Below are 27,487 nucleotides of genomic sequence, written 5' to 3'. Positions count from 1 at the left end.
ATATATATTTATTAATTTATTCAAAAATTGTGTCTCTCCGACAAAATAAAAAGCCAGATCTATGTACAGAAATGTTTTATTCTTAAATTATGCACAAATTGCAATCAATACAAATGTATCTGAAACAAGCAAGTTGGGGGATACCTCAGTTTTGGCTGCCACATTGATCATCGGATGTCACGGCAGCTATTGGTAGGTGTCATTACGTAATTATGAATCGCTTAGCGTTATTTATTAGCCTTTAGCTTTTATCATTTTTTGTTTGTTTGTATTTTTTTTTTTTTTTCTTTCACATCAGCTTGCGCGCAAAATTCACAAAGACACGTTGTCCGATTAGTTGTTGTCATATCCGGAAGAAAAAGACTCTCGACAGTTTCAAATCGACTAAATCGGCCAATTTAAAACTGCTTTTATCGTATCTATTTAATAGCTTAGTATAGTAAAGCTAATTTATTTGTTCAGACATCCACATTTTGACTAAGTAGTTTTTATTTTATAGTAATAAAGGTATGAGCTAAGTCTGCACTTCAGCTAGATATCATTAAACATGTATCATTCCTTCTCTCTGGCACATCATACATTGGTAGTATTATTCCTAAGTATAATACGTTTACTTCTTTTTTTTTTCTTCTTTTTTTTCCCAACCAACCGATCAATCAATCAATTGTGTTAAACAATGCAGAAATGAGAATTGCATATCAAAAAACAAAACAAAAACAAAAAAAAAACCTATTATCGGATATAATAGGCTTCATTATTATACTGTAGTAAAAAGAAAAAGACTAAATTAGTGATGATGATGGAGAAGAAAAAAAGAAATGGTGCACTGGGAAACGAACCGAACAAATCCCTCGTGCACGCACACACATACACATTATCGTGACTTTTTTTACTCTTGCATTGAATCAAAGAAGCCAGTTTTGTCCTCTTCAACATATTACAATCATTAATTAGCACTCAGCATTGAAACATAAAAATCTAGTGTTGTTAAGTAACTCTACTAATAATGGTAAACCAACCAATCAACCAACCAACCAACAAAAAAAAATCAACTCAATCTTGTGAAGAAGAAGAAGAAGAAGCAGCAAATAAGAATCATCATTGGGAAATAACATTGTTTCGGGAATTATTACAGCTGCCGTTTGTCTAGCAATTTCTTCTCTTGGTCCCCAAAAAAAGCATTCTGCACCTAAACGGATACGTTTTCCCAAAATAGAAAAAAAAAAGAAAAAAAAAAACCCGAAAAAACGAAAAAAAAAAGGTAATTAAAGAAAAACAAATAATTAGGCATCATCTTGAGTCTTGGACACCCGAGTAGTCTGCTACAATCGTCGAAAAATAAATCTCAACAATCATCAGCAGCCCCAATACTCGTCAAGTGTTATTATTTGAATCGTTGAAAGTGAAGGAAACAACGTTTTGTCGTTGACTGCGCGACACGGACAGTGCGCGCGCGTCCAAAGCGCTGATCGGATAAGTTTAGGAGAGCTCGGTACAAAAGTGAGGCACAGTTTCACAATCAGGGGACAACAACAACAACAATAACAACAGCCTTGTCTGTCTGTCTACCTGTCTCTTGACCAAATTGTGCTGTTACTACTACCTCCCAATGAATGTGTCCATATATCAAATATGATAGCGTACTCACTATCATTAAACTAAACCATGCATGGATTAAGATTTAATACGTCTCCTTAAATGTTCTCATTTTTTTTCTCTTCTCTTCTCTCTTATCATCATTTCTTGGCATTTAAGGAGGAGGAAGAGGAGGAGGAGGAGGAGGAGGAGGAGGAGGAGGAGGAGGAGGAGGAGGAAGAGGAGGAGGATGACAATTTCTTAAACAAGTGTCATAATTCTTATCGGTAGCAAACAGTCTTAACAACGAGCACAGACTAAAAATCATGTCGCGTTCCGTAATCGTGTAGTCCTTGAGTGGGTAGATGGGTATGCGTCATGTCGCCTACTGATGATGTTAGTTAGTAGCTCTTTTTTCGGGATAGAGTAGTAGTCTTCGTTCTTACGTTGTTGTTTTTTTTTGGGGGGAAAGGAAAACGTCTTCATCAGCTTGTTGGTGGATGAGAGTTGCCTTAGCCACTGGTGCCATTAACCAGAGTCTCCTTCGGCTTGTTGTTGCCCGGGGGCATTCGAGGATGACGAGGACGCGCTTCTCTTTGTCCCTTGGGGCCCTGGCCCTGGCCTTGACCCTGACCCTGGGAAGAACTACTGTTGTTCGATGGCATTATGTCGTTCGAAGGTGTTCCCTCCTTGCTGGCTACGTTTGACTGACCATGGTCCCCTGGACCTGCATTGCTACCTAAACAAAAGTACACATTTCAGAGTCTCCAACTAATGGATTTCTCACTGGTTTATTACAACTTTAACATCGCATAACCCTAAACCAGGGCGGCCCTTTTAATCAGGGGGATGCTTCTGCTGTATCACACAATGCAACAAAAATGTGTCACAAGAGTTGAAAACGGCCGTGCGGCGGCGCTAGTAGTAACTTTCTTCTACAAAACTATACAGTGCCATAGGAAAAATGCATAAAAATTACCAAATAAATATGAAAAACCCCTTAAAATCATTGTTTCTTAATATTATAAAAAAAAAAAAAATAACGAATACATAAATTAATTTTTAAAAATTGCCTAAAATATATATTATTACCGAATTATGAAAATTCTCAAATTTCAGATGATTTCAGACAAGATTTTTAATGGGCAGAAAATAAAATTCAGAATTTAAAAATATCCGAAACTAAAATTCACCGACTTGTAAAATAAACAAATTATTAAATTCCCACAAATATTTCAATTCTCTAAATTTAGAACTGTGAACATAGTTTACTGATTATTAATTTATGTCCTATTTATGAATTTATAAATAAGATAAATCATTTAATTAACTATTAAATAATTTATTAATTATTTTCGGTAATTCAACAATTTATTTATTTTTTAATTTGGCAATTTTATAATTGGTTAATTTATATTTTTGGCATTTTTTTAATTTAGTGATGAACTAATTTTTTTATATTTCCGTTTTACAATATAATACTACTATATAATATATATATAATTATTAGATATATCAATATATTACAAACAAGGAATATGATAAATCATAAAATATTATTTTCGATTAAAATTTTATTGAATAAGGAACTCTTAATGTGAATTTTTTTTATCAAATAGACTTAGTAACGAAGATAAAATAATTTAAAATTTGTATAGTCTTTCAAATAAAGACCATTTACGAATATATTTTATCTTTGGAAACACTCAAATTATTTAAAAATTATTGTTTAAAATGTTTTAATAAATCCATATTGAAATTAAATTATGAGAATTGAGAATAAGAAAACGAGTAATATTACTTTGTTTTTAAATTTATATGAATATAATTTTCATAAAACTCTTGAGAAGATTAAGAAAAAAAGATTTTTGAATATTTCAGACGTGTAAGAAAAAAATCTAAAAGATTTTAAAGAAATTTTTTATTTTATAGGATTTCACCAAATATCATGAAAAATCAAGTCATTTTAAAAGAATCTTATGACTCTTAAAATTTTGGAAGGAATCAAGAAATATTTGTTAAATTTTCGAACATTTTCTATTTAAAATATTAAAAATTACCTTATAATCTTTTAATTTTTCCTATAAACGTTTTTTTTTATTCTCTTCAAAACTTTCGAAATCTTTCAAAGTTTAAAATTAATTCTGAATCTTTTCACTTCTGCTAAATATTTCTTGAATTTGCTCAATTAATTGTTTTTATTTTCTAAGCATAGCAAATTGAAACATTTGGCTTTAAAATCTTCTAAACTCTTTTACGAAATTTTAGGAAATAGTTTAATATTTTTAAAACCCTTTTTTAATATTTTCTTAAAGTTCATATTTGAAAATAAAAAATTATTAAAAATTTTAACACGAATATAAGCACAATTATTATTTTTTTCATCTTGTCAGACCTTTTCTAAACCAACTAATCTCTCAAAATTATTTAAATCTTTACTCCAAAATTTAAAAAATTGCCCTACAATCTTTCAGATTCTTCTTTGGCAATTTTATTAAATCTCTTAAAATCTTTTTAAATAATCTCTTAAAATTAATTTTTCAAAATGAAACATTATTTTAATTTTTCCTAGAAACCTTAAAAAATATGTTTAATTTTCGTGAAACTTTACCAAATTCTTTACAAGTTTTAATTATTTTTTAATCGTCTTAAAACTTCTGAATATTTCTTAAACTTAATCAAATTTTTTCTAAAATTATGTAATATGGAAATAATTCAAAATGTTTTGTGATCTTTTTTCAATTTTCTCTTGAAATTTCTTACAAAAGAATCATTTAAAAATTTTCCATTAATCTTAAGAACTTTTTTTCATTTTCTTGACACCCTGAAAAAATTCAGTTTACCTAAAAAATTTGTAAATCCTGAAAAACAAAATCGAAATCTAAAGCCAAAAATTTTTTCATTCCAAGTAATAAGAACTTAGCTGCCAATTAAAGCTCGCAAACTGGAACTATTGAATTTTAAACTTTTAAAATCAAGCTTTAAAATCTTATTTTAAAATCTTGAAACATTAACATGTTTTACATTTTTTCAAATTTAAAATTATTGTTAACATTTTTCCAGAACATCTAAGCATCTTTTAAAATAATTCCAGTTTTTCCTCAAAATTTTCCTAATAATTTTTTTTTTAATCCTGCCAAACAAAAAAAAATTTCTTAAAATCTTCCACATTTATTTTTGATAATTTTGTAAATCTTTCTAAATATTCTCTTAAAATAAATCTTTCAAAATAAAAAAATCATTTTCAATTATCCTAGGAAATTTTTTTTTATTCTTCTGAATAATTTAAAATTCCTTTACCTTTCAAAATTTTGAAAGATTATTTGAAATCATTTGGAATTTTAAAGTAATTTAGAATTTTTCGAAAAGTTCTAAATATCTCTTCAACTACCTCAAATTTTTTCTAAGAACAATAGGTGTTTAATTGTTATTTATGCATCAAAATTCAACAATTTAATTTTCAAATTAAATTTTTTTAAGTACAATTGAATTTCTAACTTTTAAAGTATATTTTTAAACAATAAAATACTTTAATTTTGAATATATATTATTTTGAAGTTATTCTAAAATTGACAATATTTTGTTAAGTTTCTATCGGCCGTTTCCTTTTTTTTAACTAATAAGCCTTTCCAATTTAAACAGTTTAATTTCTAACATTAAAATCTGAAATTTCTAAAATTGTAAACTGATTCCGAATCGTCTTGTAAAATGAAATATTATTCACTTTATAATCCTAAAGTACAGTTTAATTTAAAAAATCTTTAATTAATTTATGTTAACAGTCAATCAACTTTAAATGCTTTTTTTTAAATCAAAAATATTCGATTTTAAACGCTTCTACTTTTTAATTGTTCAAGTCTTTAAAAATGCATTTTAAAATTCTTTGGAATTAAAATGTACGCTTCACAATTAAAAATCTAAAGGGGAAAATATTTAAAGTAAAAGATTTTCCAATAACTCATTTTAAACTAAATAATATCATAATTAAAAAATAAATAATCAACCAATTATTTTAAAAACTACTGAAATCATAAAATTTTTTACCGTCAATAAAATTATAAAATTCGAACTCTAAAGCTAAACATTTTTCCACTAGAATTAATTAAAAATAAACTCCAAATGAAAGCACTCAAAGTGGAACTCTTGAATTTTAAACAATTAAAAATGAAATACAAATAAACTGCAACATTTCGAATTTTTAACTTTTATAAATTAAAGAGTTTAAATATTTCAACGAAAATTGTACAAATTTAATTAAACGTCATTATTTCCAATGCTCTAAATTGAATAATCAATAAACCTAAACTTTTTATATTATATTATTTTTAATAATTTTAAGTTAGAAACATTGAATATTGAAAAATTAAAAAAAAATTAACTGAACACTTCTTAAACTACAAGTTAAATTATTTTAATTTTAAATAGTTTAAATATCTTTTAAAAGCTTCAAAATTTTATTTCAAAATCTTTAGAAAACTAGAAGTTGTTCTATTTAACCAAACATTCGAATTTTCAACAACAAAATATATTTCGAGACAAGAAGACGCATTTTTTAAAAGACATTGAATTCTCAATCCAAAAAAACCGAGTGTTCCACAAAACAGTCAAATTTTCGACCAAAAAAGAATACTTTTCATATTGAAGTAATTTTTCAACCTACAAAGATGAATGTTCAGCCAAAAAAATTAATTTTATACCAAAAAAAGAATTTGACGTAAAATACATGAATTGTTAAAATGTATTTTTCGGTTTAAAAAATGTATTTCGAAAAAAAAGAACAACAAAATTTCAACCACAGAGATAAATTTTCAACTAAAATTTAAAATCTTCAAACGAAAAAATTAATTTTGAACAAAATACTTGAATTTTCAATCAAAAAGATTAATTTTCCACAAAATTATTCAATTTTAAACAAACAAAAAAATGTAAAAAAGGTAGCGGAATGTGAGCCATGAATTATATTTACCGGCAAATTTAAATAAACAAATATATCATTGCAACTGGAAAAATCTAGTTCCGATTTCCGCCAATAGTTTCCTTACATGAATAATCAATGTCAAGATTTGAAAACACGTGGAAAATTAAAACCAGATTTAAGTGCATCAAACTGACTGTGATTTTCAATAAAACAAGATCATTGCTGAGATTAAACATCTTGCATAAATATGATCTGATCAAGCTGATTAATTAATTTGTTCCTTCTGCGCCAGCAAATCAAATTTTTCCTTTGCTTAATTGACAATTTACAAACCAGAATTACGACTGCAAAAGTCCGGTATCAAAATTCCATAACTTTTCCAGGTTCAAGAAGGACGCAAAATAAATATTCTTGTGAATTTAAGCGAATTGAACCAAATTCAATTCATAAAACTTCAAATTAATTCAAGTTAAGTAAAAGAATTCAAATGGACTGAAATAAGAAAATAAAAAATCCATGAGACAAATTCAATAAAATTTTTTTTTAAATTCAAGGTGGATTAAATGTTTCAAAACAATTTTTAAAAAAAGAATTCCAGATAATTCAAAAGAATTCAGGATAAATTGATAATAATTCAGGATGAATTTTACAAGCAATATTTGTTAACCTCTTTAAATCAAGGTCAAAAATAGTGTTGAAAATACAAGTATTTGGCTAAAAATTAAAATTTTCGTCAGTTAAAGATTTATCATTGCAACTGAAAATTTACTTGAACTTTTTTAAAAAGTAGAAATGTAATATTTTTCATTGTTTTATTATGAACTGATTTCTTTGCCTGAAAAAAATTAATTAAAAATTAGTTTTTTTTGTAATAAAAAATTCATCATTTGGGTTGAAAATTCCACTATTTGGTCAAAAATTCATATTTTTGGTTGAAAATTCATCACTGTGATTAAAAATTAACTTCTTTGACTGAAAATTCGTTTATTTTTCGTTGAAAATTAATTTTTCAATTTGAAGCTGTAAATATTCCATTTTTGCTTGAAAATTTGTATTTTTAGTTGAAAATTAATCAATTTGGTTGAAAACTCTTTTTTCGTTTAAAATTTACTTTTACAACTGCAAATTTAACTATTCTAGTTTTGGTTTGTAAATTCATCTTTTTGAGTTGGACATTTATATATTTTATTGAAATTCTTTTTCAAACTTTTGAACTGTTCTAATTTTAGTTGAAAATTGATCTTCTTTGAATAAAAATTCATATTTTTGGTTCAAGATTCATCGTTTTTGTTAAAAATTTATTTCTAATGATTAAAATTTATCTTTTTGATTTGAAAAATCAACTAAAAATTGTTTAAAATGTGTTTAGAAACAAAATTTTATTGCATAATATTATTAATCTGGTAGGAGTATGGTTGGTTTTATACCTGGAAGAATTTAGAAATTTGGATATTGTCGTAACCCTAAAAATATGTTTTCTATTACTTTGACTTCTTTTCTATTCAAATTATGCGCCCTTTCCAATTTGAAACAATACATTTTCCCGCGAAATTTAAATAATTTTATTATTATTAATAGTGAGGATAATAAATATTTCAAAAATTTTATTTTAATTTGAAATTGTAAGGAAAAATAAAAAAATTGGTCAGCGTAAGAAAATTCAATTATTTTGTTTAAGGTTGAATCACTTTACTAAAAAATCGTTTTTTGTTGTTGAAAATAACTCATCTTTATTTGTTGAAAATTCATCTTTTTGATTAAAAAAAAAAGAATTCTGTGTTTTTTTTTAATTTGGTTGAAATCTTTTTTATCAAAAATGTATTTTTCTAAAATTTGTCTTTTTTTGTATAAAATAATTTTGTTGTAGAAAAATTCGTCATTTTGGGAAAGAATTCATCTTTTTAGTTTGAAAGTTAAACTGTTTGCTTAAAAATTCAACTCTTTAACTAAAAATGTAATTATTTCATTAAAATTAATTTCTCAACTGAAAATTTAACTATCTTGAAGTAAATTCAATTGATGGTTAAAAATTTTTTTTGTTTTGTTTAAAATGCATGTTTCTGGGATGAAAATTCCACAATTTGATTTAAAAAATCAACTATTTAGCAAAAAAATTTACTGATCGGTAGAAAACTCTTTTTCATAATTTAAAATTAATTTTCCTAATTGAAAATTTAACTAGTCCAATTTGGGTTTAAAAGTGATATTTTTCGTTTAAAAGTTTGAGTATTTAATAAAATTATTTATTTTTTGGTCGATAATTATAATATTTAGTGGAAAATGTATATATTTTGTTTACAAATTTGTCTTTTCTAATAGAAAATAAATCTTTTTGCTTGAAAAATCGACTAGTTGGTTATCAATCTATAAATTTTTTGAAAAAATGGCTTTTTTGGTAGAGAAAAACTTTTTAGCTACATTTTTTTGTTAAAAATTCAACTGATTGGTTGAAAATAAACTTTTCCTTGAAAATTCTTTTCCGACTGAAAATTAATCTTCTTGGTTAAAACTTCAACTATTTTGTTAACAAAATTTTGCTTAAGAATTCATCTTTTCTGATAGAAAATTAATATTATTGGTTGTAAATTTAATTATTTGGTTGAAAATTCAACTATGTTGTTAAATATTTATCTTTTTGGTTTTAAAATTCATATTTTTTCTGTAGAAATGTTATCTTTTTTTATCATAAATGCAACTGTTTGGTTGAAAATTAATCTGTTTTGATTAAAAATTCAACAATTTTTTTTATAAAATTCACACTTCCGGGTCAAAAAATCAAAAATTTGATGAAAAATTTAACTATTTGGTTGAATATTAATGTATTTTTTTGGAAAATTCGTCTTTTTTGGGTCAATCCAATTGCTTTTTATTTTTAACGAAAATCTTGAGCTACCAAATTTGAATGATCGAATTTTAAACAAAAAAGATACTCCTAATAAAAAGGATAAATTTTTTACTACATTATGAAATTCTTAACTGAAAGTATAATCGTCAGGAGGAAGCAACTGAAAAAAAGAAATAAAAATACGAGACAAATAAATTACTAACAAGAATATTATATCCTAACTTAATTTTCAAAATTCTCTCATTTTGCTCTGACCAATTTTTTATTTTCCCGAACAATTTCAAAATAAAATTAAATAAATTTTGTTTATTATCCTTGATAGTGATTTAAAGTAACTGCTAAAAAAATTTCCTAACTATTTCAATATACTGACTGAAAAAAAAGATTGATTTGAAAAATTTACATGGAATTATTAATCAACTTTGAAAAATCTGGAATAAACAAGAAACTTTTAAATATTTTAGATTGCAGTTTTCCAGGGTTTTTCAGGTAAAAAGGAATCAAAGAACTTTTGCAGGTTCAGGCTTTGGACTCATTTTAGAGATAAAAAATAGTGTAAATAGTATCAACAATTTTTTTTTAATAGTGTCAAAATAGTATCATAAAGTTTTTAACCATTAACAAAATGTCAAAAATATATCATTTTAAGCAATTTTAAGCTAGAAACACTAAAAATTGAACGATTAAATTTTTTTTATAATCTGAACACTTCTTGAATTAAAAGTTATTTTTATTTTAAGTAGTTTATAAATCCTTAAAATGCTTCAAAATTGTATTTCCTTAAAATCTTCCGTATTCATTTTTCATAATTTTGTAAATCTTTCTAAATATTTTCAAATATTCTCTAAAAATTAATTTTTCGAAAAAAAAAAATTGTTTTTTATATTTTTTTAGGAAATGTTATTTATTGTTCTGAAGCCTTTCAAAATTCTTGAAAAGCTTTGTTTAAATGATTTGAAATAATTTAAAAATTAATTTTAAATTTGTTCCAAAACTTCAAAATATTTCTTCAACAATTTGACTTAAAAATCGAATTGTTTTAAATAAAACAATTAAAACTTCAACTTTCGAAGTTTAGTTTTCTTATTTGGTTTTGAATATTTAATTTATAATTACTGATTTTAAATGAGCAGCCAGATATTTCTAAATGTTAAGTAATTGTTCTTTTTCTCAATTGAAAAATTTCGAACTGAATGGGTTTAAAAATGGAATATTTTAGATTGAAATAATATTTGAAATTAACAAAAGCCTTTGATTATAAATACATTATTTCCAATTTATTTAAAAATTGAAAATAGTTTATAAATTTTTAATCGGGCGTTTACATTTGTTTAACTAATGAGACTTTCCAATTGGAACAGTTTAATTGTTAACGTTAAAATCTGGAAATTTTAAAATTGTGAACCAATTCTGAATAGTCTTGTAAAATCAATTATTATTCAATTTTTCATTCTTAAATTAAAATTCAATCTTTTAAATCATGAGTTAATTTATGTTAACAGTTGATCAACTACAAATGTTTTTTTTTTTTTTTGTTAAATCAAAAATCTTCGATTTTAAACGCTTATAATTTTTTAATGTTTAATCCTTTAAAATTGCAGTTTTAACTTCTGTAAATTAAAATTTATACTCAATAATTAAAAATATAGAATGGAAATTTTTTAAATGAAAGATTTTTGAATTAGGCATTCTAAACTTAATTATATAATAATTTATAAAAATCACAATTTCACAAATTATTCTAAAAACGGTTGAAATCAATTCCCGATCAAGTAATAAACAATAAACAACAAATTAAAGCATTCAAAGTGGAACTCTTGAATTTCAAACTTTTGAAATTGAATTTTAAGTTTTTCAATTCAAAAATTGTGTATTCAAATGCTTAATAATTTACACGTAAAAAATGGAAGGCATTAACACTTTTCAATTGAACAATTTTAAAATAAATGCAATTAAACTGCAAAATTTAGAATTTTTATAAATTATAGAATTCAAAGATTCAGATTAAATTCCAAAAATATAAATTCACGTAAACATTTTCAATACTCTAAATTAAAGAATCAAGCAATGAACTTTAAAAAAATTCTAAAATTTTATTATCTTGAGTAATTTTAAGCTAGACACATTAAAAATTGAAAAAAAATTCTTTTTCTTTTAAGTTAACAGATCTGAAGTTAGAAGTTAAATTATATTTTTAAATGAATTTAATTTTTGCTACAACTTTGATAAAATCCTGCAAATTAAACTAAAATTTCGAGAAAATTCGGCTATTCGTACCGAAATTTTGCTGCAAATGCCCACAGCCGAATTTAAAACAAAATGCAGATTTTTGCAGATTTCAAACAAAAATTTAGAATCTTTTAAGGAATTGTGAAAGGCTTCAAAAGAATAAAAACATTTTCTTAAGATTCTTAGAAAAATTGAAAATTCTTTTTTATTTTGAAAAATTATTGTAACAGAAAATTTAAAAAGATTTTAAGAGTTTTCAAAAATGATCAAAAAAGAACCTGGAAGATTTTAGGGATTTTTTTTTTTTTAATTTCCAAGATTTTCCAAAAATTGTACGAAAAATTCGATTAATTTTAAAATATATTTAGAAGATCTGAAAAAAATGTTAACACACTTCGTTTAAATTACTTGAAATCATTTCAAGGTTCCAATTAATTTTGAATTTTTTTAAAACTTCTAAAATATCTCTTGTAATTACTCATATTTTTTCTACAAATAATAAGTATTCGATTGTCAAAAAAATTGTAACATTAAAAATTTCAAAGCTCTTCGAAATTCTAGAGATTTAAAACTTTTTGTGAAAAAAAATTTCCTTTCAAATTGTTTACTTTTAAATGTTTGATTTCAATTTGCTTGTCTTAAATGAATAGTGAGATAATGCTAAATATTAAATACTTATTCTTTTTCTAATTTAAAAGATTTCAAATTAAATGGGTTAGAAATTAAGTTTAAAAAAAAATTAATAAAAATAATATAATAATAAACTTATTTATTAAATTTAATATAAAAAATAAATTTGTATTAAAAATAAAATTATCGGAATAAATAATATTATATTCATTTCAATTCTTACTGAGGCTTTCGAATTAAAACTGTTACAATCTGGAAATTCTCAAAATTTAAACAGATTTAGCATCGTTTTGTTAAATCAATTATTGTTCCGTTTTTTATAGTTAAAGTACAGATTCATTTAAAAAATAATTTATTTATTCATTTATATTTACAGTTGATAAAATAAAACTGTTTTCTATCAAAAATTTTCAACTTCAAACGCTTTTAATTTTCAATTCTTTTAAATTTTGATGAATGCACTTTAATTATTTTTTAAAAAACTGTTGAAATCTAACTTGGGAAGATTTCTCTTCTGAAAGTTGATAAAATTAACGTTCAAGAAATAAATTCACTGTCATTTCCCGGTTTTATCGGTCCCTAATCCGCTATGGATACGATTTGTAGCCAATTTGCAAAAACTTTTAAAATATTGTTTAAGAAGAAATCAAGACAGAGTGGCATTATCAGACAATAGAGAGAAAATAGTGTCTTTAGTGTAATTTTTTTCAAAATAGTAATAAAACAGTGCCATCGTTAAAAAATAGTACAATATGCAATAAGGGTCATATAGTATTTTATTTCACTCTCGACCGTGGCCACCTTTTGGCCCTGAAAAGCTGGTCTGGCGCATTTTTCTATAGCTTTCTTCACGCCTCAAACTCTGATAGACTAATTTTCACTTTCGCCCCGGTAATTTTACTTTCGCCAGGCTAATTTTTTTTTCACCCCGCAAATTTCACTTTCGCCCCGCTAATTTTACTTTCGCCCCGCTAATTTCACTTTCGCCCCACAAGTTTTACTTTCGCCCCGCTAATTTTACTCTCGCCCCGCTCATTTTACTTTCGCCCCACAAGTTTTACTTTCGCCCCGCTAATTTTACTTTCGCCACGCTAATTTTACTTTTGCCCCGCAAGTTTCACTATCGACCCGCTAATTTTTTTTTCACCCCGCAAATTTCACTTTCGCCCCGCTAATTTTACTTTCGCCTCACTGATTTCACTTTCTTCCCGCAAATTTTGCTTTCGCCCCGCTAATTTCACTTTCGCCCCACAAGTTTTACTTTCGCCCCGCTAATTTTACTCTCGCCTCACTAATTTCACTTTCGCCCCGCAAATTTTGCTTTCGCCCCGCTAATTTCACTTTCGCCCCACAAGTTTTACTTTCGCCCCACAATTTCCAATTTCGCCCCGCTAATTTTACTTTCGCCCCGCAAATGAGGTTTGCAGGAAATATATGCTACTTTCGCCCTTATTATCAGAGGTAAACGGTGGCCATTTCAGTCGAGTGTGGAATAAAAGAGTATAAAATTTTGGTAATAGTGTGGCGAGTCCGAAAAGCTGAGACTCAATTCGCAATGTGCAGCCCCGAAAGTTGAGAAACAACTTTACCTGGCATCCCAGTCGAGGGTGTGGAACTGCGATGTCTAAACCTTCGCACTCGTCTTCTCCTCGTGCCCCTAGGACCGCCTTCCACGCTTGATACTGACTCTACGCACACACAAACCATTGTGACCATCTATCCAAACCTATCATCACCTCGTAAAAAGCAAGGCTCAATCTTTTTAGTGGTAAGTAGACTTCGTAAGAATTATTATTATTATTATTTGGCGAATTAGTCATTAGTGCCAGGGTTAGTAATGTGCACTAAATTGTTAATTGTAAGTGAGACGATGAATGAACAATTGACAGTTAAAGATTAAATGATTAGAGTGCAAAGTGTTAGATGGTCACAAGTGTTTGCTTGGCTCCCCGATACCATTCTTAAAAAGCTATCCGATCATAGAGGCTCCCACATCATTTCAGGATTGGTGGAAGCTCATTAATTTTGCTTATTCGGTTAGTTCGGGACCGTACATAAATTACGTAACAGCTCAGAGGGGGAGGGGGGAGACATTTGTTACGGTAAGGAGGAGGAGATCCTTCATTCATGCACGTAATTTTTTCAAATTCGCGAAAACTTTCTCCTCACAATTATCAAAGACAAAAAAATTCTCCTTTTTTTCCCTGTTCGCAAACATTTTTCACGATCAACGAAATTTAAAAAATCCAACTCTTATAAAGTCCAAAGTTTGTCCATTTGAAGTAATAAACAGTGAACTGCAAATTAAACCTCTAAAAGTGAAATTTTTGAAGTTTAACGTTTTAAAATTGAAGTTTAAAAGTTTTCCAATTCAAGAATTTTGCATTCAAATGTTCAATAATTTTATACGTATCAAAATGGAAGGTACTAACACTTTTCAACTAAACAATTTTAAATTAAATGCAATTAAACCGTCAAGTTAGAATTTTTTATGTATTTAAAAAATTGAAGAATCAATCAATGAATTTAGAAAATGTCTTAAATTATATTATATCATTTTGGTTAAAAATTCAACAATTTTGTTGAAGAATCATATTTTTTGGTGGAAAATTCTACTGTTTTGTTTAAAATTTATATTTTGGCGTTGAAAAATGAACTGAAATCTTTTCTTTATTTAAAAAATCCTCTGTTTTACTACAAATTTCATCTTTCTTGGATAAAAATGCAACTATTTTTTAGAGGCATCAACTATTTTGTTGAAAATTCATCCTTTTTGGTTGAAAAAAATTCAACTTTTAAAAAAATGTAGCTGTTTTAAGAGACTTATATTTTTGGATAGAAATTCAACTATCTGGTAAAAAATTCAACTATTTAGTTAAAAATTCATCTCTTTTGATTGAAAAAATTCGTCTTTTGGATTGAAAATTCAGTTGTTTTTTTTTAGAAACTTATTTTTGTGAAAAATTCATATTTTGATATTGAAAAGTTAACTGGAATCTTGTTTGGATGAAAATTCAATTTTTATTTTTTCTACAAATTTATCTGTTTTAGGAGAAATTTTATCTTTTTAGATAAAAATGCAACCAGTTGGTAGAGAATTCAACAATTTGGTTAAAAAGTCTTCCTTTTTGGTTAAAAAATCATTTTTTGTTGTTGAAAATTTATATTTTTAGTTGAAAAATGATCTGTTTGGTTTAAAGTTGAACTAATTTATTGAAAATTAATATTTTTAAATTAAAAATTAAAATACCTGGGTAAAACTTAAAATGTAACTTCAATGAAAAAAATGTAATTTTTCCATTTTTTTTTTTTTATTAAGATTGATCTTTTTTATTTGAAAATTTTCCTTTTTTAGTATAAATGCATCAGCTTCGTTGAAATTAATTTCTTTTTGCTCACGTCATATTTTTTGTTTAAAAATTCGTCTTTTGTCTTTACGCTTCAACAATTTAGATAAAATTTTATTTCTTTCTTGAGTGAAAAATCTTTTTTTGTTGAAAATTCGCCTTTTTGGTTTTAAAAATTGTTTTTTTAATGTAAAAATAATCAAGGAAACTTAAAAATTAGTCAAGAAAAAATTAATGTTCTAAATAATTATAAAACCATCCATACACCGTAAGATCAATAATATTAATGCAAAAACAATTTTGCTTCTAAATAGATTTTAAACCCTTTTTAGTTGTGCTTTCAATTCAAAAAGATAAGTTTTAAACATAAGAAATGGATTTTTAACTAGAATGATGAATCTTAAATTAAAAATATGAATTTTTAACCAAATAATTCGTTGAATTTTCAACCAAAAAGATTAATTTTCTACCAAAAAAGACTCATTTTCAACAAAGTAGAAGAATTTTCAAGATCAATTTTCAACCAAAATTAGAATAAATAAAATGTTAGAAAAATAAATTTTCAACGCCGAAAAAAAACATCGAAGTTTCAACAAAATAGTTTTTTTTTCATAAAAAAAAAACGATTTTTTAACCAAAAATAGAAGAATTAAATTTTAGGTTAAAACAATTTGCAAAAAAAAAATGAGCTTTCAACCAAATTGACTTGCAACTAAAAATATAAATTTTTAAGAAAAAATAGAATGGCTACAACTGCAGTTAAACAATGAATTTTCAACTAAAAGGAACCAAATTTTCAGACAAAGAAATTATTTGTTTATCATAGTGATGAATTTTCAACTATAACAATGAATTTTCAACCCCAAAAAGTTGAATTTTCTATTTAGAAAAAAAACGAATTTTTAAATAATGGTAAATTTTCAACAAAAAACGGAATAGTTAAAATGAATTTTCAACTAAAATTAGCTAAAAAAAATTAATTAATAACCAAATACATGAATATTTAACTAAAAAGATAAAGTTCATACCAAAAATAAAATAGTTAAATTTTCAGTTAGTAAAAACAAATTTTAAACAAAAAAAGAAACGAATTTTCAACAAAATAGTTACATTATTAACTAAAGAAATGCATTTTTAACCAAAAAGACAAAGTTTTAACTAATGCGAGTACTCTTTTACCAAAAAAATACAGATTTCCAATAAATAACTAAATTTTCACCTAAACCAACTTTTTTTTAAACTAAAATAAGAAAAAGTAAATTTTCAGTAAAAAAAATTATTTTTGAAAAAAATACAAATCAATTTTAAATGAAATAGTATGATTTTCAACCAAACTGATTAAATTTCTATCAAAAAAGATAAATTTTTGAAAAAAATTGAACATTTACATTTTCAGTCAAAAAAATTATTTATAAATAAGAAAAAAACTAATTTTCAACTAGTAAGATGCATTTTTTTTACCAAAATAGACGAATTTTTAACCAAAAAAAAGGAATTAGTCGCCAAGAAGGTGAAATATTCTCCTCAAAATTCGAATTTTCAATGAAATACAGGAATTTGAAGACAAATATTTCAACGGTCCGCGTAACAATTCTAAAATGTTAGTTAACAGGTTTATACCATGGACACTTCATTTGAGCCTTCAACTTAAGAAGTTAAATTTTCATTAAAATTTTTAGTTAAAAAAATTAATATTAAATTAGGAAAAATAATTTTCAACAAAATAATTTAAATTAAAAAAAAAAAAAAGGTTTGTCAACTAAAATGATGAATTATCAACCAAATAAATGAATTTTTAACAAAGTAGTCCCACTTTCAAGTAAGTAGTTAAAGTTTTAATAAAAAAAGAATGAATATTCAACGAAAAACGTGATATTTGACATTTCAACAAAAAAGGATTTTAATTTTATTCCAAAAGTAGTTGAATTCAACCAAAAAAGATTCCCTAACTCTGTCGGATTTTCCCTGACAGTCCCTGACTTTCTGGAATTACCTGACCTGTAAAAACTCTTTCATTTAAAATAAGTATATGAACTGAAGTTCTCGGATACCCTGTCTAATTTGAATAGCAATAATTAGCCAAACATTTCTTAAAACTAAAAATTACGTACACCGGGAGGCCTGCCGTTTTTGTCAAAGAAAAAACTTTCCTGGCATTTTCCGGTTTTTTCCCGGTTCGCAAACATTTTTCACGGTCAAGGAAATTTTAAAAATCGAACACTAAATCTATTTGTTCCATTCGAAGTGATAAGAACTGAACTGCAAATGAAAGCACTCAAAGTGAAACTCTTGAATTTTAAATTTAGAAAATTGATGTTTAAAATTTGTTTCATTTAACAATTTTTTTGTATTAAAATGCTCAACAATTTGCACGTATAATAGGTAAACTAACACTTTTCAACTGTACAATTTAAAAAAAATGTAGTTAAACTGCCAAATTACACATTTTGCACTTTTACCAATTGTCAAAAATTGAAAATTTCCTTTTTATATCCGAAATTTTAATTCTTTTCCTAAAATTCCCTATTTAAATCCCGAATTTTAATTCTTTTCGAAAATTTCCCTTTGAATTAATTTCAAGAATTAGAACTTTTTGGAAAAATTCCCTGTTCCAATTCATAATTTATTTTTTTTTCGAAAATACCTGGTTTTAACACAGAACCATAATTTTGTTAGAAAATTTCATTTTCCATTGAAAATTGCTATTCTCCTGAATAAATTCCAGTTCCAACTCAGAATTTGTTACAAATTGAAAATTCTTTCTTCAAATACGGAATTTTAATACTCCTTGAAAATTTTTCGTTTCAACTAAGAATTAGACCTTTTTGTAAAATTCCCTGTTCCAATTTATAATTTAATTTTTTTTCGAAAATATCCCGTTTCAACTTAGAATTAGAATTCATTCTAATAAAAATTACCTATTTCAGCTCGCAATTTATTTAAATTTTAACATTCCCTGTTCCAAGAAGAATTATAACTCTTTCGGATAAATACCAGTTTTAATTTAGAATTGGTTAAAATTTGGAAACTCTCTGCTTCAACTCAGGATTATAATTCTTTGGAAAAATGTCCTGTTCAAATTCAGAATTTTGTTCCTTTTCGAAAATTGTCAGTGCTAGCTCGGAATTTGTACCGAAATTTTGGTAATAATGACCAAGCTTTATCAGTAAACCTAGACACTTCGTTCAAATTATTTAAAATCATTTCAAATTTTTTCAAAATTTTTAAATATTTCTTCAATTTACTCGATTTTTTCTAAGAATAATAGGTGTCGAATTGTTATTTATACAGCAAAATTTAGGAAGTTGACTTACAAATTAAATTTTTTTAAATAAAATAATTAAAATTGTAATTTTCAAAGTTGAGTTTTCTTGTTCCGTTTTGAGTATTTTATTTATAATTACTAATTTTACGTGACTTGGAACAGTCCATTTTTCAAAATAATTAAAGTTTGGAGTTGAAAACGGGAATTTTTTTTAAGAATTCTGATTTTTAACAGTGAATTTTCTATTAAATAAATATCTTGAGTTGGAAACGGGAATTTTCTAAAATAATTCTGATTTTCTATTAGAATTAAAATTTTGAGTTGGAAACGGAAATTTTGTAAAAGAATTCTAATTTTTAACAGTGAATTTTCCATTCGAATTGAAATTTTAATTGGAAACGGGAATTTTGTACAAGAATTCTGATTTTTAACAGTGAATTTTTTATTAAATAAATATCGTGAGTTGGAAACGGGAATTTTCTAAAAGAATTCTGATTTTCTATTAGAATTAAAATTTTGAGTTGGAAACGGGAATTTTCTAAAAGAATTCTGATTTTTAACAATGAATTTTCCATTCGAATTGAAATTTTTAATTGGAAACGGAAATTTTGTAAAAGAATTCTAATTTTTAACAGTGAATTTTCCATTCGAATTGAAATTTTTAATTGGAAACGGGAATTTTGTACAAGAATTCTGATTTTTAACAGTGAATTTTTTATTAAATAAATATCGTGAGTTGGAAGCGGGAATTTTCTAAAAGAATTCTGATTTTCTATTAGAATTAAAATTTTGAGTTGGAAACGGGAATTTTCTAAAAGAATTCTGATTTTCTATTACAATTAAAATTTTGAGTTGGAAACGGAAATTTTGTAAAAGAATTCTGATTTTTAACAGTGAATTTATCATTAAAATTAAAAATTTTAATTGGAAACGGGAATTTTGTAAAAGTATTCTGATTTTTAACAGTGAATTTTCTATTAGAATTAAAATTTTGAGTTGCAAACAGGAATTTTGTAAAAGAATTCTGATTTTTAACAGTGAATTTTCTATTAGAATTAAAATTTAGAGTTGGAAACGGGAATTTTTCTACAAAAAAATTCTGATTTGCAATATGGAATTTGTCAAAAGAATTACAAAAAAAGATATTAAAAATTATAATTCAAATCTGGAACAAGTAATTTTCCAACAGAACAATAAATTTTCCAATAGATTTACAATTTTGTTTAGAAGCTGACTTACAAATAAAAATTTTTTAAATAGAACAATTAAAATTGTAATTCTCAAAGTTTAGTTTTTTTGTTCCGTTTTGAGTATTTTATATATAACTACTGATTTTAAATGTACAATCACATATTTCTAAATATCAAGTAATTGTTCTTTTTTTAATTAAAAAATTTTTAATTACGTGGTTCAGGAATGGAATATTTTAAACTAAAATTTAATAAAAGCCTTTAATTATAAATATATGATTTAAAAATTATTTTAAAATCAAAAATAGTTTATAAAGTTTCAATAGGGCGTTTACATTTGCTTAAGACTTTCCAATTGAAATTTAAATTTAAAAAAAAAAAATTGTTTAATTTATACTCACAGTTCATCAACTAAAACTGTTTGTTATCAAAAATCCTCAATTTTAAACGTTTCTAATTTTTTAATTTGTATGTCTTTAAAACTGCATTTTGAAATTCTTTTAATTCCAAAACGCATTCTAAACTGAATGATATAATTGAGAAAAAAATCCACAATTTAACTAATTATTCAAAAAATGGTTGAAATCAAAGTGGGACGGATTTTTTTCTAAAAATTTGTAAAACTCCCGGTCAAAAAATAAATTCCCGGCGGCCAACCTGGTACAGTAAGAGGGGAGTATAAATAAAAAATATTTTGTTACGGTTTGTTGCAGGGTCGACGATGGGGTCTTATTAAAGAGGGCCTATAATAAACCGTTAAATAATAATTGAACTACGGGGCCCCCTACTGAGTTACTGATTTATGAATTGAAATTGAAATTAATCTGCGAAATTGACGCATTTACTACCTCTGTCGACGCTTGAGACGTCCTGACTGTCGAGGACCGTATCTTCATCATCTGTCGTTCGTCGTCGCTCGTCCCTACGATCTCTGCGTTGATTTGAAGGTCTTCCCTGTCTTCCACCATAACCCGAGTTTCCCATGCCTTGGTGTCCCCCTCTTGGTGGAAGATCACGAATACGATCGTCATTTCCATCCATATGGTCTCGACGCATCCCTTAAATATTTCATTCGCTAGTTTTTAATTTATATTTATATTTATTATTTATATATAATTTATATTTATTTATTTATCTGACAGAAATCACAGTATAAAAAAAGTTGAAAAAAGTCACAAGATTTAAGCAGGATATCTAGAGTTTCTTCAACAACAACAAATTCCAGATTTTTCCAGGTTTTCCAGAATAAAAAACAAATTTCTAGGTCCGTTTGTTTTCGGCGCAAAAATAATTTTCTAGAGAGACAGTAGAAATTGTAGATCTAGTGGAAATTAAAAAAAGGGTGTCATATGCCAATTTTCTCATGCACTTGCAAAATTATATTTTTTTATTTAAAAAAAAAAAACTTTAACAACAAACTGATATTTTTGTAAATCCAATAATTTTTGGCTCCTTATTACAAATCGTATAAACAATCTGAACATAAAATCTCTTATAAACGAATTAAAACAAATTCAAATTAAAATTTATTTATTTCAATATAAAAAAAAGGACTTTTCGACGATAAAAGATGAATTTTCAATCCAAAAAGATGAATTTCCAAACAAGCAGTTAAATTTCCGACTAAACAATACTTTCTAACAAAACACAGGATGGCGGTTTTAATCAAAGAAAAAAATTCCCGGTCATTTCCCGGCTCACAAACATTTTTCACGGTCAATGAAATTTAAAAATCGAACTCTATTCTAAACATTTTGCCATTTAAAGTAATAAACAACAAACAAGAAATTAAAGCATTCAAAATTTCAGATTTATTTCCAAAAATATAAATCTACGTTAACATTTTCAATAATCTAAATTAAAGAATCAAACAATGAACTTAAAAATGTTCAAAATATATTATTTTTAGTAATTTTAAGCTCGATCCATTAAAAATTAAAAAATAATTTTTTTTTAAACTTAACAGTTCTTAAATAAAAAGTTAAATTAGTTTTATTTTTGAAAGTTCAAGCATCCTTGAAAAGCTTTGAAATTTTATTTGAAAATCTTAAGAAATCTAGAAGTTTTTTAAAATTTTTTCAAATTTAAAATAATTTTAGACTTTTTTTCAGAAGTTTGAAATATATTTTAAAATAAATTTCTTTTTTTACAAGCTTTTAAAAAATCCTGACAATTTAAAAAAAAAAATCCTTAAAATTTGAATTTATAAATAATAATACAACACTTATTATTTGTAGAAAAAAATTTGAGTAATTTTAAGAGATATTTAGAAGTTTTTAAAAGATTTAAATTAAATTTAAAACTTGAAACGATTTCGGAAAATTTAAACGAAGTGTGTATACCCACAAAATTTGGCTTTTCGTACCGAAATTTTGGTGCTAATACCCACAGCCGAATTAAAAAAAAGTAGATTTTTGCAGATTTCAAACAAAAAATGTACAGCCTTTTTGAGAATTGTGAAAGACTTCAAAAGTATAAAAATATTTTCGTAAGATTTTTAGGAAAATTAAAAATAATTATTTATTTTGAAAAATCATTGTAACAAAAAATGTAAGATTTTAAGAGATTTATAAAACTATCAAAAAAGAACCTGGAAGATTTTAAGGATTTTTTTTAATTCGCAGGATTTTTCAAAAATTTTAGGAAAAAATCGATTAATTTAAAAATATATTTAGAAGTTCTGAAAAAAATGTATTAACACACTTCGTTTAAATTACTTTAAATCATTTTAAGTTTTTAATTAATTTTGAATCTTTTGAAAACTGCTAGATATTATTTAAAATTACTCAAATTTTTTCTACAAAAGTAAGTGTTCAATTGTTATCTACATGTCCAGATTTATCAATTTCACTAAAAAATTAAAAATTCCTTAAATAAAACAATTAAAATTGTTTTCTTTTAAATACTTGGTTTCAATTTACTCGTCTTAAATGAACAATGAAATATTGCTAAATATTAAATACTTATTCTTTTTCTGAATTAAAAAATATCAAAATTAAATAGGTTAACAATTGAAAAATTTAGACTTAAACAATACTTTAAATTTAATAAAAATCTTTAATTATAACTATATTATTATGGAGTTATTTTTAAGTAAAAAATAGTTTATAAAGTTTCAAATGTACGTTAACATTTTTAATGGCTAAACAAATTAATAGAAATAATATATGTATTAATAAATTTATCTATTGAATTTAATGTAAAAAAGAATATAAGGGAAGGCCTAAAATTTTAAGTTAAAAATATATTATTGATAAATCATTAAAATTTTTATTTGAAAATAAAATTATCGGAATAAATGATATATTAATATCAATTCTTATTAAGATTTTTGAATTAAAACAGTTACAATCTTGAATTTTCAACCAAATAATAAATTAAAAAATAAAAATATCATTTATATATTTTTAAATGCATGGAATTAAAAAAAATAGTTGGGTTTTCAAATAAAAAAGTTGATTTTTCACTTAAATAAAAACATAAATTTCTAACAAAGTAGTGTAATTTTCAACCAATGAATTTTCAACAACAAAAAAAATGAATTTTTAAACAAAACAGTTGAGTTTTCGAACAAAACAGCTTGAATTTTTAAGAAAATATGCGAATTTTCGACAAAATATGAGTGTTTAACCAAATACTGGAAATTTCAACGTGAAAAGTTGAATTTTTAATGAAAATATGAATTCATAACGAAAAATATAATTGATATTTTATACGACAAAATTAGATTTTCAACCGAACAGTTATATTTTCAACCAAATAATTAAACTTAAAAAGAAACAGTTGTCTTTTTTAACCAAATAGTTGAATTTTCAATCCACCAAAATGAATTTTCTATACAAAAAAATACAATTTTTCAAACAAAATATATAAATTATCAAATAAATATTAATTCCATTTGCGAGTAAAATAAATAAACTCTCAACCAAAAATGAAATTGTTAAATTTTCAATTAAAAAAATTTATTTTCAACAAAAAACGAATAATTTCGGGTCAAAAATATTAAATTTCAACCGAACATTCAATAGTTCAATTTTTATTTAAAAAATTCATAAATTTCATAACAATGAGAGATGAATTTTCTACGAAAATGATGAAATATTCAACCTGATTAGTTAAATTTTCAATTAAATAATTTAATTTTCAACAAGAAAAAAAATTAATTTCCCACTAAAATGAATCTCCAATTAAAAAATACATTTTTAAAAACAAATGAAAACCACAAATTTCTAACCAAAGTAATGAATTTTAAATCAAAATGAATCTTTAACCAAAATAGTGGAATTTTTAACCATAAATATGAATTTTCCACTAAAATGATGAATTTGTAAAATCTTTGTTGAATTAAAAAAAGACGATTTTCAACAAAGTACATAAATTGTAAACTAAAAAGAATAAATTTTTAAACAAATATTGAAATTATAATTTTAAATTAAAAATTAATACTTAAATTTTTATTTAAAAAAAAATAATAATGTGCACAGAAAAAAAACTTCAAAAAAAAAGTTAAATTCTTAATTAAAGAGTTTGACTTTCTACCAAGTAGTTAAATTTTCACCTAAAAAAAATGAATTCTAAAAATGTACTAGTTGATAGTTCAACCGAAAAATATTTTTATTTTAAATCCAAAACAGTCGAATTTAACGAGAAAACAGAAATTTTCAACCATAAATCTACTTTTACGAATAAAAAAATATATTTATTTAATTTTCTATTTAAATTTAAGAAAATAAGTACGCTCTCGAAAAAATTCAGGTTTTCCAGGTCTGTAATCTTGTAAACTGTTTATTTCGAAATCTTCGAACATTTGCATGTTGTTTTAAATTTTTTCTCAAATTTTTAATTATTTTTTTCAAAATTTTTTTACAACTTCTAAACATCTTTTAGAATAATTCAAATTTGCCCTAACATTTTTCCTACAAATTTTTCTTCAAATTCTGCTAAATAAAAAAATGTCCTTAAAACCTTCCACGTTCATGTTTGATAATTTTGTAAATCTTTCCAAATCTTTTTCGAAATTCTCTTAAAATTAATTTTTTTTAAATATAAAATTATTTTCACTCTTCCTCGGAAATTTTTTTTTTATTCTTCTCAAGCCTTTTAAAATTATTAAAAATCTTCCAAATTTTATATTCAAAATTTGCCAAAATCTATATTTTATTTTAAATTAGACCGTGCATTATTTCCACCGAAATTTCGGTATAAATAGTCGAATTTTGCGGTAAACGTTGACACTTCGTTTAAATTATTTAAAGACATTTAAAATTTTAAATTAATATTTAATTTTGTTGATAATTTCTAAATATTGTATGGTTTAAAAATGGAATATTTTAGACTGAAATAATATTTTTAATTTAATTCATTAAGAATTTGATTATGCCTTTGATTATAAATATATTATTTTGAAGTTATTTTAGAATTGTAAATAGATTCAAAATGATTTTTCCATTTGAAAAATTACTTTAACAGAATATTTAAAAAGATTTTAAGAGATTTCCAAAATTGTCAAAAAAGACCCTGGAAGTTATTATTTAAACATCAAAATTTAACAATTTCACTTACAAATATTAAATAATGGTTCTTTTTCTCAATGAAAAAATTTCAAATTAAATGGGTGAAAAAGTGAATAATTTAGACTGAAACATTATTTGACTAAGACTTTCAAATTGAAATAGTTACTACAGTCCTTAAATTCTTAAACTTTCAGGGCGGCACTCAAAGTGAAACTGTTAAATTTTGAACTTTTAAAATTGAAATTTAAAAGTTTTTAATCACAAAATGTTGTATTCAAATGCTCAATAATTTACGCATATAAAATTAAAGGTACTAACATTTTTCAATTAAAAAATGATAAATCCACGTTATTATTTTCAATGCTCTATATTATAAAAAAATTCAATGAACTTTACATTTTTTTGAAAATTATATAATTTTAATGAATTTTAAGCTAGAAACATTAAATATTGAAAAATTTACAAAATTTTGACTGAACACTTCTTAAATTAGAAATTCAATTACTTTCTTTTTAAATAGTTTAAACATCCTTGGAAAGCTGCAAAATTTTATTTCAAATTCTTGAGAAATCTAGAAGTTGTTTTAAATTAAAAATTATTTTTGAAACTTTTTCAGAACTTCTAAATATCTGTCAAAATTAATTGAGTTTTTTCAACAATTTTCAGAAAATTCTGCAAATTTTATAAAAATTTTCAAATGCAACGATTAAAATTGTAACGTTTAAAGTCTCTTCGAACTTTTAACGATTCCAGGTTTTCTATGTCAAATAATTCAGTTAAAGATCCCTTACTTTTAGATATTTTGTTTAAATTTGACTTAAATAAAAAATTCAAATATTATTAAATATTCAATAATTAATCTTTTTTTTTTAATTATAAATTTAAAATTGAATGGGTTACAAATTGAATATTTTAGACTGAAACAATATTTTAAATTCAATAAAATCCTTTAATTAAGAATATATTGTTATGAAGTTATTTTTAAATTGAAAATAGTTTATAAACTTTCAGTCACACGTTAACATTTGTTTAAAGAAGAAAGATTTGTTTATTACTTAAAGTGAAGATAAATTTTAAAAAATTATTTATTTATTAAATAAAAATGTTTTCCATCCAAAATTTTTAACATCAGAGGCTTTTATTTTTTATTTGTTCTTTAAATTAAAAATTGATTTAAAAATTCTTAAAATTAAAAATGTAAGCTTCAAAATAAAAATTTTTAATGAAAAATTGGTAGAGTAAAGAAATGTTAAATTACGCATTGTAACTAAATAATAGCATAATTGAAAAACATAAAAATTCAACTCATTATTTAAAAACTATTGTAATCGAACGTGGATAGGTTTTTCTTCTAAAAACTTGTAAAAATCCCGGTCCAGCGGCCACCCTAAACTTTGAACCGATTTAGAATCGTTTAATCAAATCAATTATTGTTCAATTTTTAATACTTAAAGTAAAGATCCATTTTAAAAATATTTTATTTATTTATATTTACAGTTGATAAAGGAAAACTGTTTTTTTTTTTTTTTTTGTTTTTTGTTTTATCAAAAACTTTCAACTTCAAACGCTTTTAATTTTTTAAATCTTCAAGACTGCACTTTAAAATTTTTTAAATTAAAAATATACGGTTAAAAATAAAAATCGAAAATTTTTCAAATAAAAATTACCAGTATTGTGCCTAGGAGGTGCTCTTCCCCTACCTCCGCGCCCTCTGCCTCCTTGACCGCCCCGACCTCCACGTCCTCCACCGCCCTCCTCAGGTCCCGAGGACATTCCTCGCCTCGCAGGAGGAAAATTGGGCATTGGTCCTGTTGTAGCGCCATGCATACTTCGGAGTTGCTGGTCGATTTCAAGCTTTTCTTGACGAAGTTGTTCCACTTCCTAAAAAAAAAAAAAAAAAGAAAAAGAAAAAGGAAAGGATTGATATTTAGAGTACAAAAATGATTAAAAACAAATAATCCGAGTGGATTAAAAA

The 27,487-nt window shown here is 24.6% G+C and overlaps 1 protein-coding gene across 10 annotated transcripts in view; it reads right to left on the bottom strand.

Annotated features, from left to right (window-relative positions):
- Nucleotides 1–1,798: 1,798 nt before the first annotated feature.
- Nucleotides 1,799–27,487, bottom strand: part of LOC117170680 (synaptic functional regulator FMR1) — a 96,604-nt gene continuing 70,915 nt past the window's right edge. For 7 of the 10 annotated variants that reach the window (XM_033357625.1, XM_033357626.1, XM_033357627.1 and 4 more), the window contains 4 exons: nucleotides 27,180–27,393; nucleotides 20,848–21,057; nucleotides 13,787–13,885; nucleotides 1,799–2,314 (listed from right to left, as the gene is read on the bottom strand). In XM_033357625.1, the coding sequence (XP_033213516.1) occupies nucleotides 2,088–2,314; nucleotides 13,787–13,885; nucleotides 20,848–21,057; nucleotides 27,180–27,393 (750 nt within the window). In that variant the 3' untranslated portion in view covers nucleotides 1,799–2,087. The remainder of the gene's footprint in view (nucleotides 2,315–13,786; nucleotides 13,886–20,847; nucleotides 21,058–27,179; nucleotides 27,394–27,487) is intronic. The other 3 variants (XM_033357628.1, XM_033357634.1, XM_033357633.1) reach the window with 2 other exon arrangements.

The sequence above is a fragment of the Belonocnema kinseyi genome, chromosome 4, assembly GCF_010883055.1.
Source record: "Belonocnema kinseyi isolate 2016_QV_RU_SX_M_011 chromosome 4, B_treatae_v1, whole genome shotgun sequence".
Lineage (NCBI taxonomy): Eukaryota > Metazoa > Arthropoda > Insecta > Hymenoptera > Cynipidae > Belonocnema > Belonocnema kinseyi.
This window is presented reverse-complemented; position numbering and strand designations above follow the sequence as displayed.